Source organism: Natator depressus, chromosome 2 (genome assembly GCF_965152275.1).
Source record: "Natator depressus isolate rNatDep1 chromosome 2, rNatDep2.hap1, whole genome shotgun sequence".
Lineage (NCBI taxonomy): Eukaryota > Metazoa > Chordata > Testudines > Cheloniidae > Natator > Natator depressus.
Genome location: NC_134235.1, coordinates 223,573,579 through 223,589,264, shown reverse-complemented (window position 1 = coordinate 223,589,264; position 15,686 = coordinate 223,573,579). Strand labels below are relative to the sequence as shown.

At 41.1% G+C, this 15,686-nt stretch overlaps 1 protein-coding gene across 2 annotated transcripts in view; it reads left to right on the top strand.

Moving 5' to 3' along the window:
• RSU1 (Ras suppressor protein 1) overlaps positions 1-15,054 on the top strand; it is a 184,545-nt gene extending 169,491 nt beyond the window's left edge. Inside the window, exon 9 of one of the 2 annotated variants that reach the window (XM_074946014.1) lies at positions 12,312-15,054. Coding sequence is in view for 1 of the 2 variants with exons in the window: in XM_074946013.1 (XP_074802114.1) it covers positions 12,312-12,414 (103 nt within the window). In the remaining variant the exon portion in view is untranslated. The remainder of the gene's footprint in view (positions 1-12,311) is intronic. The other variant, XM_074946013.1, reaches the window with a different exon arrangement.
• The last annotated feature ends 632 nt before the right edge of the window (positions 15,055-15,686 follow it).

The following is a 15,686-nucleotide window of genomic DNA, read 5'->3' as shown; positions in this document are numbered from 1 at the left end:
ACAGAACAGGTTATCATCAAATGATCCATCGCCTGTCACCCATTCCCAGCTTCTGGCAAACTGAGGCTAGGGACACCATCCCTGCCCATCCTGGCCAATAGCCACTGAGGGACCTATCCTCCATGAACTTATCTAGTTTTGTTTTGAACCCTGTTATAGTCTTGGTCTATCAGCATGGCTGCATTCTTCCATAGATTTGCGGGCTTTTCTGCTTCATTTTATTCCCTTGCATACTCCTTAGTGAAGAAAAGGAGCTAGGGATCACTCAGGAGTAGTAGAATACAAACCATGCCCCCTGCACTGGTGGCCAGAAGAGAGATTGCATAGGAGCAACTATGGCAACTTTATGCTACCCAAAGTTTCTTTTCCTCCAGTAGCGTAGCTGTCCCAACACCCAGAGGATTGTGAGTTTTCCCTCTTCTACAAGCAATGAGATCCACCAACCCCAACATAAAGTATCTCTGCCACAGGTTAATTCCAGGAGACTTTATTTTTTGTAAAAAATCATGTTCATTTATTAGAATATCCCTGGAGTTTGTTCTCTTCTTTTTAGCAGTAAACTAATTGTAGTTAGAGGGAAAGAAATGCATAACTGCTATCCATAGAATAACTTAAAGAAAATCACTCAGTTAGTACTTAGCCATTTTTACCAAGAACTATATGAAGAGCCTTGAAATCAGTTCCTGAAACATTTAAGAAAAAAAAAACATAAGTGTTGGTTTTAAATTGAAAGGGCTTACCATGAACGGCAGCATTAATGTAAGGGAGGGATTAAAGAAGACTTTTTTTTACTTGGACAGGGAAGGTCTGAACATGTTTTATGCATTTTTGCTCAGTGTTGGTCCAGAGTTAGTTTGAGAGCAGGCAGGTGTTTCTGATCTCAAGTCAGTGGCCCAGACTATAGTCCCAACCAAATAAATCAGTGTAACAGTGCAGTGTGCAGATTTATATACTGCATGCTCATACAGTAAGGCACACACAAGACACAGGTGTGAGGATACAGATCACTTTGAGTAAACAAATCACAGAGACACTAGTGGTGACCAGCACCGTTTCCTTGTAGATGTATTTTGCTCCACAGCCTGCACTGTCTCTTGCTAGAGTGGCTGACCCAGCTGGCTCCGCTCATTCTCATTTGTCAGATTGGAGGATGCCGCTTGTCCAAAAGGACATCTCGGCCCCTTCGGGTCTGTAGAGTTGGGGGGGATACCGGTGCCTAAAGCCTTCTCCTGCTCAAACATGTAAATGGAAAAATACATTTTAAGCTGTGAAAGGGGGGGAAGGTATAAAAGGGGGGGGAACATCTTTTAAGATTCCCACTGATGTCAATGGATATTCTCAGGAGTAAGGGCTTAGAGAAAAACCTAACTGAGTTTCTCCATTATTTGAATATTCTAAAATGCATGCAAGCATTCTACTAGGGAAGAGAGCGGGAGATGGAAGGGGTGGAGGACACTTTCATTTTCATGTAAATTGTATGTATCCACAGTAAGATATTCACAGATTGGGAGACTATCACTTGCCCCATGCAGAGACATGATGAGATGTAAAGTGTTCCCTTATTCCACTGCATAGACAACCTGCTTCACCAGCTTATACATGGACAGCGGAGCAGGCGTCACTGGGCTTATGCTCCCTCTTCTCCCTGTGCAGAGCGGGATGGTGGCTGGCCAACAGATGTGAACTGTCACAGATTGAGAAGTACCCTGATGTTGGCCAGTAGCAGATTGCTTCCCTCATGAAGCATGGGGCGAATGAAGGAGTGAGTGAGTTATGATTCTGAATGTCACAATTCTTTTCTTGGGCTACTGCAGCTACCTGCCACCCCTCACTTGGAGATAGGCACTGTCTAGCCCATTGTTGCATATGTCTAAAGGATCTAAGCAAAATTTCCTATAAAAATATTTCATGCTTTGAGAAAGATCTAAGATCCCAGGTCCAGTAAGCAGGATTGTATAAGCAGCCCCTTGTGCCAGAATGGGATACTCAATGGGACTCGGTATGAGCAATGAGGTCCATCATTGTGGATCCACTTGCAAACCTAGGGTCTAAATGAGTAATATTTTCTAATTATGATTCTTGCTTGTTCAAAATTGAGCTAGTTTGGGTCAGGCTACCTTACGTGGAGAAAGATGACTCTCTGCCCACAACCCCTTCTGGCATCCTTTTGACTATTCTGGATTTGTTTGGGGACATCTTTTCAGTGTCACAGACTTCCTAAATTAAATCTTAATTTAGGTTTCTGCTCACAGAGTAGGAAGAGGAGCATTTTTTAAGTTATAAGTGAATTCTGCGTCTTCATTTGATTGTTTTATAGAGATCCCCTTCATGGCTTCTATTTTGTTGTACACACTGTCCAAGATTTTCAAGTGACTCAATTTTTGGGTGCCCAACCCATTACACCTTAAAGAGGCCTGATTTTTAAAGGATGGGTGCTCAGCGGTTTTAAAAAGTTTCAGGGTTTGCTGAGCACCCATCTGCTGCAAATCAGGCCTCTTTAATGTCTATTGAGTGGGACACACAAAATCTCTAGTCATTTTTGCAAGTGTTGGTCTGTTTCTTTTTCTTTGAAGGGATTTTTTATAAGCTTCCAACAGTGCTGCTCTATCAAGGTGCCCATCTAAGGTACAAAATTCAAAAAGGTGTTATGCTCAGAGGGTATTAAAAGATGGCTTTTTTTAAATTATAAAAGAATTGCAAAGCATCCTCTTGGAATTCTTTAACAAAAACGTTTAACTTCATTAACACAGAAAGATCAACTCGAGGAACTGTGGATAAAATCAGTCTTTCTCAAAGCTGCTGTTTCTAATTTACCTAAAATCACAGTCAGATTAAACGTCACAAGCCAGTAAAAGTTTCCTTACCTACCTTACTAATGACGCCTTATTAACTTACCGACGGTTATGGTGGATTCTCCATCACTGGAAAATTTCAGATCCAGTTTGGCTCATTTCTAAAATATATTGTGACAGGGCAAGGCCAGATGGCTATGGTAAAGTAGTGAGGAACAGGTATGTTAGCCCCAGGCTAAACAAATCCCTGGTACCATGGTAACCAAATGGTAGTTGCTCGAGGTTAATCAAGACACCTGGGGCCAATTAAGATCCTTCTAGAAAGCAGTGGAGATAGCTAGGTTGATTGAGACACCTGAAGCCAATCAAGGGCTGGCTGGAACTAGTTAAAAGCCTCCCAGTTAGTCAGTGAGGTGCGTGTGTCAGGAGCTGTAGGAGTAAGCCGCGCTGTTGGAGGAACTAAGCAGTACAAATCCATATCAGGCGTAAGGACGGAGGCCCTGAGGTAGCGGTGAAGGAGATACTGAGTGGGGGCTGCTGTGGGGAAGTGGCCCAGGGAATTGTACACGTCCTATTTCCAAAAAGTCAGCTACCATAACTGCTACTATTAGGGTCCTTGGGCTGGAGCCCGGAGTAGAGGGCGGGCCCAGGCTCTCCTCTCCCCTCCCCTCCCTTCCCCGATTCCCTGAGACTTGGAGACAACAGAGACTGTGCGAGGGAGGGTTGCTTCTCCTCATCTTCCTTGCTGGTTTATGATGAAAATGTCTCAGTAAGCTGTGACTGTTTCCTCTAGAGAGAGAAGGGCTGTGTGGAGGGTCACAGTGAGCCCCTGAGGCTAGCGAAATCTTCCAGGAAACGCGGGACCCACAGAGACAAGGACAGAGCTTTGTCGCAATATGCTGTAGTTCAACCACAGCTATTGAACTTGAAGCAGAAATTAATTCAGGAAAGTCCAATGTTCTGAGTTACCAGAAAGGTCAGACTAGAGGATCGCAATACTCCCTTCTGGCCTTAAAGTGTATTATTAAAAATTAACATTTTAGAAACCTAGTTTACTTTTCTTTTTATTTACTTTGTGCCTTTTGGTTTAGCTTGGAGTGTGTAAATAGGCTAGTCAATTTCACTTTTGTTTGTAGTTTTCAGTCAGCCGAAACTTGTCCACCTCAAAACCCAAATGAGACCCATCATTTGTAGAACCCATAATCAGCATGTGCCTAATGTGCCCAGCCATTTGATGGCCTCGTCAGCCGGGTGGAGAGCTGGTAGCCCGGCGTCGAAATAAGCTAGTGGGCACTCGTCAAGGATGTGCGACGTAGACTGAAGTTGACCTCAGCTGCTTCGCGGGTCATTAGAAAAGCCCCATTTAAAGAGAGTGGCTGCACAGTTGTCCTATCCTGTTTGAAACCAGTACAGGGATGACCACAGGTGACTTGCAAATCAAATCATGGTAGACAAATGGTTGAGTTAGTGACAAGCGTGATTAACGACTATAGTCGCTGACCACTTATTGCACCAAGCAGATTCCACCATCATGTCCTGTGGGGGCATAAATGACCATAAAGGGCGTCTAGAAGACAGGTAAGCTGGCAGGTGGTTGAAGGGGCCTATATACAAAAGCAGGTCGCTGTTCTCATGGATCTTAGCCAGCAGCATGACAAAGCCCTTCTCTCAGCGAATACGCGGTCATGCTAAGTTACTAAGTATTGGTAGCTATGGCAACAGAGTTTCCTGTAAAGCCCCAGTAGCAATACTCATAGCTTTGTTAAGCTGTACAGCAACCAGCCTCATGTGAGATGAGCGACAACAGACAAGAGCACAGTATTCTGCTGTTGAATAGACAGGGCTGATGTTCTAAGGATCCAGGCGCTCCACCCCAGGTCGAACCAGTCAATTTTCTGAGCATGTTTGTTCAAGTGCTGACTTTGGCTGCCATCTTCTCTCAAGTGGTTGTAGTTTATTAATGACCTATCCAATATTACATTGCAGTAAAGTGGGTTTAGATCATGCTGCAGGTGTTGGCTGTTGAGGAAAATTTTAAACTCGTGGCTTGCATTAGCAGATGAAATGCACTAGAAACCGTCTTGGAAAAGCTCGGCTGTGGGCGCCATCAACTACAGTAGTCTGCCATGAGCTTCATATCATCGCTCAAGACCATGTCAGTTTCTGAGAAGGACTGAGCTAGGTAGCTGCAGCAGATGTCAGCACAGATTAAACTTGTGTGAGAATGTAGCTGGCAGGTCAGTGATGTGCACATTGAACAGTATCAGTGAAAGAACTGAGCCTTGAGGAAGGCCATTGATCTGACACTTCCAAGAGCTACAGCAGTTGCCCATGTGTACTCTAAACCGCATATAGAACCATGGTTTGACAGCTCCCCGCTATAGGCGATCTACCTGTTCCTTACTTGACAACCAAGCCACTGCCAGAAGATGCAGGACAAGGCATCTGCTACTACCAGTTGAGGTTGCAGGATACCTTCCTGCCATCACTGGTGCTGCAGTGAAGTACAGCTGCTAGGAGAAGGAGCCACATGGAGCAGCTACCATAAGGTGTTGGGAAATGGGAAAGAGTGATGGAGTGGAAAGTCTGATGGATTTGGAGAAGGGAAGAGTATGGAATTGATGGACGCATTTTGGTGGGGAAATTATTTTACCCAGGAAACTTCATGTGTATCTGACTGAGATGAAACGTTTTTGTGGGAGCCCTTTGTTACAATGTTGGCAGCACTTCATTGTTGCTTAGTGATATTAGCCAACCAATCTGAAAGCAGCAACACCACCACAAGACTTGTTTAACCAGCACAGCCTGAGCTTTGAATATGCGCAGTGAACTGTTCTCTAACAAGCTGCATACCAAGAATTATTTGCTGAAGAAATTCACAAATAATTTCAAATAATGAATACATCTGACAGTTCTGCCATCTGTTCTCAGAGCATTTGCAAACATGGGGGTGAAGCTAAATTAATTGAATAAGTGAATCATTTTTAATTATTTGAACTGCCCTACTTAGAACACAGGAAATGCAGTTCACTTTGGAATGTGTGAGGAAACCAGATTTTCATATTACTTGTTTGTTTTATTGTTAATTTAGCAGTCACCTAATTAATAAACATAAGTTATTGGTAAATTAACAAATTTTAAGACATTTGCAAAGTAGTTAAAAATCCCATCCTTCACGCACTGCAAAGGTGAACTGCAGGCCCTGGATTTGTCTCCTTCCCCGTACAAGAGCTACCTTGAGGAAGCATTGGCAATGGAGCAGCTCCCACAGAGGGGAACACCAGCCCCATTTGCATCATGGAGATACTGAAACAGTGACAGGCAGGGCTAAAACCTGCTTGGGGGCTGGGGGAGAGAAATTGTGTGTGTGTGTGTGTGTGTGTGTTCTTTTGAAGTAAATATTTAGCTACAGTATCTAAGGTATTAATTATAATAATGCATACAAACTACAGTAGCTAGCAGTGTATTTACAGCAAGCAGCAGCATTTTGAATCGTTCATGTTTTTCTCACCTTTTATGGTACCTTACCAGATGATGGAATTTCATCCAGGATTGTGTCTAACTGTGCATGTGTATAGCACTCTACATAAAAACCCCTATAGTTATGCCTTAGCCAGACAGTGACAAAGCAATGCATTTTCCCATGGCTGTATTTTGAAATCTCTTTGAAAATGCTCAGGGCCCCAAATCTTTTACCTTAAGGTGCTGTCCTCTAATGCCACATGTTTTTAGCCTTGAAAAAAGCAATCTGCAACCAACACAGATGTACACATATTGTTTTGGGGGATCCAAGTCAGAATCTGATCCTTACTCTGAAATCAGCTGAGACTGGTCTCAAACTATTTAGATATTTCCTCTGCGTGTTTAATACATTTTTGCTATGATTGTGCTTGTTCATTGTTCCCCTCTCTGCCTTTAGATGTAGATTTTAGTTATTGAGTGAGGTAATGTAGACTAGAAAGGGCATGCGGGAAATTATTTTGATGTTGTTTTTTAAAAAAAATATTTTACAGTATTTTCTAACTTTGTGAATTTTAAACAGTAATTTTTTTTTAAAGTTACAGATGTTAATAAGATTCAATGTTTTCACATTACATGCCGGTTAGTGCCTTTCAGTTCATGCCTGTTAACACTGTAAATTGCAACATTTAGCAATTTGTAGTTTAATTTAGAAGGATCACCTACTTTCTTAAATGCTTAAGTAATGTAGCAAGCTGCAGTTATTGATTCTCTGAATTTATTACAAGAAAGCTGTATTCAGTCTTTCCTCTTGGGAATGCACCTCCTGAACTGCATGCTTGCTAGTGACAGCTTAGACCCCTGATACATAACCAAAGACCTCGCCTAATATCCTTGAAACTGCTTAAGGAATTTTTATTAAGTAAAGGCATCATTAAAGAGGACAGAATGATGAAGTTTAATGAGCATCTTTCTCACGATATTGTTAGTTTTGCTGTAGCAGCTACAGTGTTCTTATTTGTTACTTCCAGTCGGGCAAATAGAAAATGCAGTGGGGTTTTGTGATATTTGTATATGTGGAAATAGTTGTGTTCACCAGAGATTTTTTAAAAATGTTTGTTTATATATAGAGATAGATGCTGTATGGGATAATTACAGATGTCTGAAGTGTGTATTTGCAATCCAGGTTTCATGCTTTAGTTTTTGCTTGATAGAGATTTGGATGTAGATTTCCTCATAGAACTATAACATCCATGTAAACACATGATATTACAGATTACCAGATGTAAAGCTGTGTGCCATGCCTTTGGCATCTGCACATAGATTACTGATCAATTCCCATAGATAGTGGGCACCATTAAATTCAACATTCCAAACTCCAGGTGCTCACAGTATCTTTATAATAGGTACCACAAATCACTGCATGGGTTGATTAAATGGAGCCCAGATCCGTTCTAACCAAATGGAGTTTAATCTTCTTTTAATTCATATAGGTAGGCCCTCTGAATAGCCCAGTTCAGTAGCTTTGAGTGGGGAGCCAGGAGTGACTTCTGGTGGTATTACTTAAACCCACTAAAATTAAGAACATCTGGGGCCCAGTTCTACCTTCACTGACTTCAGTGGACTTTCCCTAGTATAAGAGAAGGCAAAATTGTGTCCCGAATGTATTGTTAGGTTGAGGCGTACCCGTTATTCTTTTTGCATGTTGTTGTTACACCAGGGATACCGGCCTCCTTGTATTGGGTACTGTACAAACGCAGAAGAGAGACGGTCCCTGTCCTGGAGAGTTGATAAATCTGAAGATGTCTGATCCTGGTTCTCCCTTTCCATAGCGGACTAGTTAGTTTGATAGATTTCAAGGAGTATATCTTGAGCTGAGATAGCAATGCACAACTGAAACTTACTTGAAACTTCTCGAAGGAACCCAAGTTCCTTGAGTAATTTAACTCTGTGAAGGAAGCTTTAGGCTCACACAAGAAAGGGCACAAGGAATGTCTTATGAAAGGGAAAACTTACAAGTTAAGCCAAGGTCCTACTACTAATTTAATATTCCCACGCATGATGGAAGGGAGAAGAAAGATGTTAGAACCCTAAATACACTGCTTACCATTTATACACAACTCTTTTTTAAGAAAAAACTGTACAACTGTTGTTGTTTTTAAAGTACAACTGAATGGGTTTTTCTGTTTAACGTTTTTGTGACACGTGATCAAAAAGAGTGTTGCCCAATTAGACCTTTGACAAAATTCCATTGTTTATACTAACACTGTCAGAATCCAGCCTCTCCATAGCAGAAACATGCATGAAACAGGCAAAACACACACACACACACACACACACACACACACACACACATATATATATATATATATATATATATATATCCCTCAGGGGAACCCCCACTAATCCCCACATTATGCCAATCTGCAAACTTCAAAATTTGTGCCAAAAAGGCAGTCTTTCCCCACTTCTCAGCAGCTAGTTTATAGCCAACAAGCTGTACTACAGGACATTATGTAGTGTTTTGAGATATTGTCAGTTCTCAAAAGAGAGAATACATGTTGTGATAAACAATAAAAAATGACTAATATATGTTCATTTACTTTTGATTTGCCAAATGCATAATTTGCAGTGTCTCCCCCAGTTATTAGTGAGTTTCTTCTGTGCAACATGCCGGAACCCAGTTCAGATACTTACGAATCTGTATACACTTTTTGTTAACACTACAGCCTTACCACTGTACAAGAAAAAGGAAAAAAGTGAAATAACTCCAGCAGTGCCATTCAGAAAAGAAAAATATACATCATACATTCCCAAAGCACAGAAAATGTGGACTCCAATATCCACCCCCACAAAAATCCACATGCAACACTTGAAAATACCACTTCCCCTCCAGAAACCCCACCTGGGAAACTAATGGAAAACTTACTTCAGCAGTCTCCCAGCTTTCCTCTCCCTTCTCCAAGCCCTAAGAGTCCTCCTTCCTCCTCGTCTGACCCCACAGCTCTAAAGCCCTTCCTCCACCCAACCTTGAGCCAATGTCAGTTGATGGGAAGAAGCTGTGAGGGCAGGATAGGGTGAAGAGAAAGCTGTGCAGTGATGCTCCTAGACCCCTGTATCCCCTCCTGCTTTTTATTGCCTATGGTGAGAAAAGCACTTTCTAGTTGTTTTGGGGCTCAGATCCAGGGATTCTGTTTAAATTCAACCCTGCGAGGGCCCAGTGTTGAGTTTCTCCATATTCAGATTGTATGCTCTTTGGGTTTGTACAGCACCTAGCGCAGTCGGGCCCCTTTCTTGGTTAGTCCTTAGGCAATACTATAATAAACAGGATTAATAGTAATGTACGAAAAATGTTCGTATTCCACTCTAAGGTCATGTTAAAGCTTCTTTAGCGTCAGAAATCAAGCTTAAATAGTAAAATATAGTATATGTTTGCAGATTTGAGCACGTATTTCCATTTGTCAGCTAGTAACTTTTAAACATCATAAAATTGTTGCTAATGATGCTTTAAATGATCAGTTGCATGTAGCCACAAAAGAGTCAGCTCTTTCATTTTTATCTTGAAGTGTCTTTTGACAAGAGTTTTCTCCTTCCATTCAAACTTGAATTCAAACACAGCACTGGATAGGTTTAGATTAAAAGTAAAACAAGTTTCTTAACAAAAGGAGATAGGATTTTAAGTGAGTTCAAGTATGAGGGATAAAATTAGAAATGGTTACAAGCAAATAAAAGTGAAAATTGCTTTCTAGAGACCAAGACTTAACAAAACTACAGTCTTGCTTCAAGGTAAGATTTTTACCATACTACTTTCCAGCAAGAAGCTGGCCACTCTCTGGTCAGGAGCTCCCACAAAGTCCAGCATGCTCAGTTCCTTTGTCGTCTTAGATGAAAGACAACTTAGGATTCTTTGCCCCTCTCTTTTATGGTCCAGTGAACCTTTTGAAATGGATTCGTCTGAAGGCAAGCCCCAGAGTAAAGTTAATTCAAGCTGTGAGGAAGTAAAACATGGAGACTGCTGGTAAAAGAAATTCCATGCTGCTTTATTTCCCCCAGTGGTGTTTGCTGAAATGCAAATGAACTGCTGTTTGACATGTGATTGCTAATTGACTCTGACACCTGGCTGGAGGTGTCAGCCTATCCTTTGACTGGGAGAAACCGGTTTACCTACTCTCCGAACTAGTCAAGTAAATGCAGTTCAGTTCCACATTTTCTTCATATTTTTATGATCCCTCGGGCATTTACCATGCATATACCCACAAGAATATTAATGATCAGTGTGTTTTTAGTTTTCCAGTGATACCTTCCATGACACGTATCCGATACACTGTAGGACATTAATGAATTGGGGGTGTATTGAACTGGTCAGGCTGGTTGAAACCAGTGAACATCTTGCATTAGGATCCTCTTAGCTTCACTCTGGGAATATGTGACCCTATCGCTTAACATAATGCCATTCATTCTGTTCATGGGAAATGTCACTGAAGGTAACTTTGAGTTAAGGAGCACATGTTAATTTCAAAAAGTTAGTGTCAAACTTGGTTGGCAATCTGATAGCATGGGATAGCCACTGAGACAGCAGAATGATACTGAGGTATTATGAGGGGACGCCTTTCCGAGGGATTTCAGTGGTTTCATTGTTCCATGTGTTTGTACAACTAAGATGGGACTATACTACAATCTTAATTACTGTGGTGGCTGAGGAGGCTGATGTGCGTGCACGCGACCTTCTTTCTGTCGGTGGTGCACATCCTCACAAGGAGCGCTTCCACCAACTGAAAAGGGGCAGTGTGGGGGGGCTGAGCGCCAGGGCTCAGCCCCCCCCTAGTTGGAAGTCCAGATGCCCCCCTGGACTTCTTGCCTTCCCACTCCCAGAGAGCCGCACCCAAAGTCTGGTCAGCTGCTGTGCTCCAGGCAGGGAAGGGGGGGGGAGTAAGGGGTAGCAGGGCTGGGAGTCGGTGGCAGCCCAGCTTTGAGCAGAGACCCAGCAGCAGCCCAGGTGGGGAGTCAGGAGCTGGCTTTCTTGTCAATTTCACGGCTCCAGTGGAGACTTGAAATTGACAAGAATGACAGCCAACAGCGGACCTAAGGAACGCGGTATCTACACAGAGGTTGCGTGTCCCTAACTACACCAACATAAGCCCTACGCCTCTTGTGGAGGTGGAGTTATGTCAGTGTAGTAGGGCACTTACACTGGCAGGAGCAAGGCTGCAGTGTATATACTGACATTTAGCGGCCTTATGTCAGCCGAACTCTGTAGTGTAGACCAAGCCTTAAAGAAAGCAAAGCTCGGGATCCTTTCTCCTCTAGACACACTGACATCCCCTCAGAAAATGTCTCTAAAAAGCAGTTTGTGTCAATAAGGGAAGTTAAATTTGAGCTGTATTTATTTTGAGTAGGCTTTCAGTGTAGTTTAATCAGGATTATTCATTAATTTTCTGATGTTTAGTTAAATCTTCTCAGCCATATAGTCTATTTAGCTTTGCTGTGAATGCTAGCCATCTTAATTGTTGGATACTTTGTCAACATTTAATCAGTGGTACTTATTAACGTGGCATTGATGTGTTGGTAGCTATCCCACTACTATCAATCATGTGTGAACAGACAGAAAAGACTCTGACACCATTGCTCTCTGTCACATTATCAAGCCCTTGGGTTTTCTGGTTAGGCGTGAAGCTCACTGTGCTGTAAATGGGTACTCTGTCTCTCCAGTGTAACCCAATTTTTGTCATTGTTGACTTAAATACACATACTCTGAGCCTTTATTCCATAACTGTGCTGAATAAAGGTTGCCAGTTTCTGAAAGCAAAACTGATTTCCTCCTTTACGGTTTTTAAACCCTGTTTTTCCTAGTGTTAACCTCCTGATGAGTCAAAGAAAACTAATACTATGTACTGCAGCTTAAAGTCTGATATGAATTTCAAGCATATACAGATAAAATAAACTAATGACCCTCTGCTTTCTTGAGCTTCAGTACCTAAATGCATTGCGTAATGTGCAGTTGGTTGAAAGCCCATATGATAGTGTTGGTATCACAAATGTTTTTGTCTCATTTCTTTGCAGTCTCTATGGCAGACATATGCAGGCAAATCCCGAACCTCCAAAGAAGAACAATGATAAGTCAAAGAAGATCAGTCGTAAACCTCTGGCAGCGAAGAACAAATAAGTCACTGGCATGTGCCAGCGTTTTTAAGGCTTTTTTCTTTTTTTTCCTGCATGTGCCTAAAATATTTCTAAATGTTTACTGAAGAAATGCTGTTACCCGTTTTATAAAAAAGCAAAGACTCTCTTCAATCAACAGCAATCTGCCAAATGCACTGCTTTTAAGACCTTGCTTAAGGAATACAATATTATACATTCTCCTAATTACTACTAAAGCCATGTAGCCAATTAGTATATCGCTGTCAGACACCATTTTTAACTTTTATATTTATATGTACATGAAAAACAATATGAAATATTTTCTGTTCACATATATCACGTCCTGTTATGCTTTATAATTTTTCCGGCACAAGTACATAAATATAAAACATATAATATTACATGTGATTTTAATAAAATCTTTATTTGTATTATGTTGCATTCTTCAATAGAATTTAAAAAAATAAGGTAATGTTCTTGGTGAATATACATAGCCTAGGTTCCTGTTACTTATTTTCATTTTTGGTTGTACTATGGCATTTTGTCTGTGATACAAGTTAGTTAAAATGTAAAGCCTTCTGTCTAAGAAGTGATATATTTTCATCGGTTTCATGTTTTTCTCATATCAGTGTGTCACACTTTTTTCCTTTGAAGATTGTTTTAAAATTGGGGAGAGGGGAGACAAAATAACATTGTCTGTGAAGGGCTGCCAAACACTATATTTGGAAGAAAACGTTCTCATTTGAAGAAATTGTTATTTCTCCAGTGGTTAGTTTAAATACATTTTTTTGGAGCTTTCGCTATAAAAAAATTTTTTTTTAAATCTCTGCATTGAAATTACTTAGATTGAAGGACTGTTGTAAATAGCTTTTGAATATGTCATAGGAGTTATATTTATCTGTACAAAACCTGCACCACACCCAAGGCCAGAAGCTGCAGTTGTGCAGCGATTAAGCAACCCATTGTTTAACATCAGAAGTAGTGTGAGAACTCATTGAGGGGGGAAATAAACCTTACACACAGTGATTTCAAAATAACTTCTAGCAGGGCAAAAGCTAAATGGAAGGTGCATGGAGAGGAACGTATCTTCATAACAGGTTCGTTGGTGTCAGGACCTTCCTTACCCCTAGGTTTCCTCTCTCCTGAATTTCAGACCTAAGCAACCAATTGCAGCCTTTATGATGTCATCCAGGCAGCAAGCAGAAAATCATGCCCAGACTCCTGAGATGTGGGATTTGCTTTAAATAAGAAAAGTAAACAGTTCAAATGTCTTACATTGTTTTATATAGTAAATAATTTATAGTCTATATCTGATCACTGCATTATCAACACCACTGTAATAAAGGCCTGTTCTTGGGCCTCTTGGGGAATAAATTTGGCACATTTTATTTACTAAAATCCATTCTTAACTGGTAAGTTTTGTGGGGTGAGAAGAGGAAGTTGCAGGGGGTGTGTGTGTGTACAGAACTTTTACCTTTCTGTCCCTTTCTCCCATAGACAGTTGTTAAAAAGTTTAGGCTCAAATTTTCATCGATTACAAGGCCAGAACCCCAGGGATGACAGGGAGCATTGTGGTCATCTAATCTGACTACCTGGATAACACAGGCAATAGGACTTCCCAAAATTAAATCCTGTTTGAACTAGACAATATATATCAGAAATATCCAATCTTGATTTAAAAATTGCCAGTGATGGAAAATCCACCACCCACTGTGGTAAATTGTTCCAATGGTTAGCTAACCTCTCTGTTAAAAAAATGCCTTATCCCATGTGAATTTTCTAGCTTCAGCTTTCAGCCATTAGCTCTGGTTAAACCTTTGTCTGCTAGATTGAGGAGACCACTTACCACATTTCTCTTCTCCCGTCAGTACTGACAGAGTGTGGTTGTCACCCCATCAAATTTCTCTTTGGTAAGGTAAGCCGATTGAGCTCCATTGAGTCTTCAATGTGGAGTCTTACAAATGTGGATGCCAAAGTTCAGCACAGATTTCAGAGTAACAGCCATGTTAGTCTGTATTCGCAAAAAGAAAAGGAGTACTTGTGGCACCTTAGAGACTAACCAGTTTATTTGAGCGTAAGCTCATGCATCCGATGAAGTGAGCTGTAGCTCACGAAAGCTTATGCTCAAATAAATTGGTTAGTCTCTAAGGTGCCACAAGTACTCCTTTTCTTTTTGTGAAAGTTCAGCACCTAAATCCTCACTCAGGTGCCTACAAAGGTGGCCTGATTTTCAGGAACCTGAAAAATTTAGTGGGGCAGAAGGATGAGGAGAAACAGGATTTTGGTGAGGAAAAGGGGGAGTGAAGGGTCCAGGGATGAAAGAATCTGCAAGTGTGAAGGGAGGGAAGAGTGAATGAAAGGAGTAGAGATTAGAAAGCTGGAGAGAAACCTGATGGGAAAAGTATTAAACTGAAGAGGGAGGCAGACTGGGAAAAGAGCTTTCTTGAAGAGCAAGGAAAGATGAAAAAAGAGATCTGAGAAAGTAAGTAAAGCTGAAATATAAAAAGCGTTACAAACAGGAAACAAGGCAGAAAAGGATGAAAATATGCCCAGAGATACACAGCGGAAGGAGGGAAATGGGGGAAGAAAAGAGAAATTAGAGAAAGTACAGTCATTCTTTTTATTTTTAAACAGTGCCAACATGTTAGAGCAAAATATACAATAGCTTGAATTTGAACTATGTCTAGATTGTGTGTATGTTCTATATTGTGGTTGCTAATTAAAGGTTTGCTTTATTTTACTAGGTTAAATTTATTGCACCATGTCATTCTAACAATTGGAAAATACTGCATCTTGTTATAAAGTCAGGCAGGGATTCTCTCTTCTGTTTGTGCAGTGCCCAGCACAATGGGTCCTTTGCATGTTACCAGAGTATAAATATTTGCTACTTAGAAGATATGACTATTTCTGTTTTAATAGCAATACCTGTCTATCCAGATGCTTGTCCTACTTTGCCACCACCCACACATGTTCTACCATTCTGTTATACATGTAGGTTCCAGGTGTGAGTGCTGGTTGAGCCTCAGGATGTGGCAGAGGCTCTTGTGCCATTAAGGAGCTCATTGTGGAAATGGAACTACGATAGCTTTAAGAAGGTAGTTCTTATCCTCCTCTGAACAGTGTTTTCATTGGCAGATTTGTCATTGTTTGGGGCAATCTGAGTTTAGCTTCAAGATTTTTTACCACTCTGTTGTTCAAGGCCCATCTTTAAGATTTCTGCTTTATGCCTTTGCACTTACCAGTATATCACAGCCAAGTTGACTGGCCAGCCATCGGCAGATATTTGAGAGCAACAAT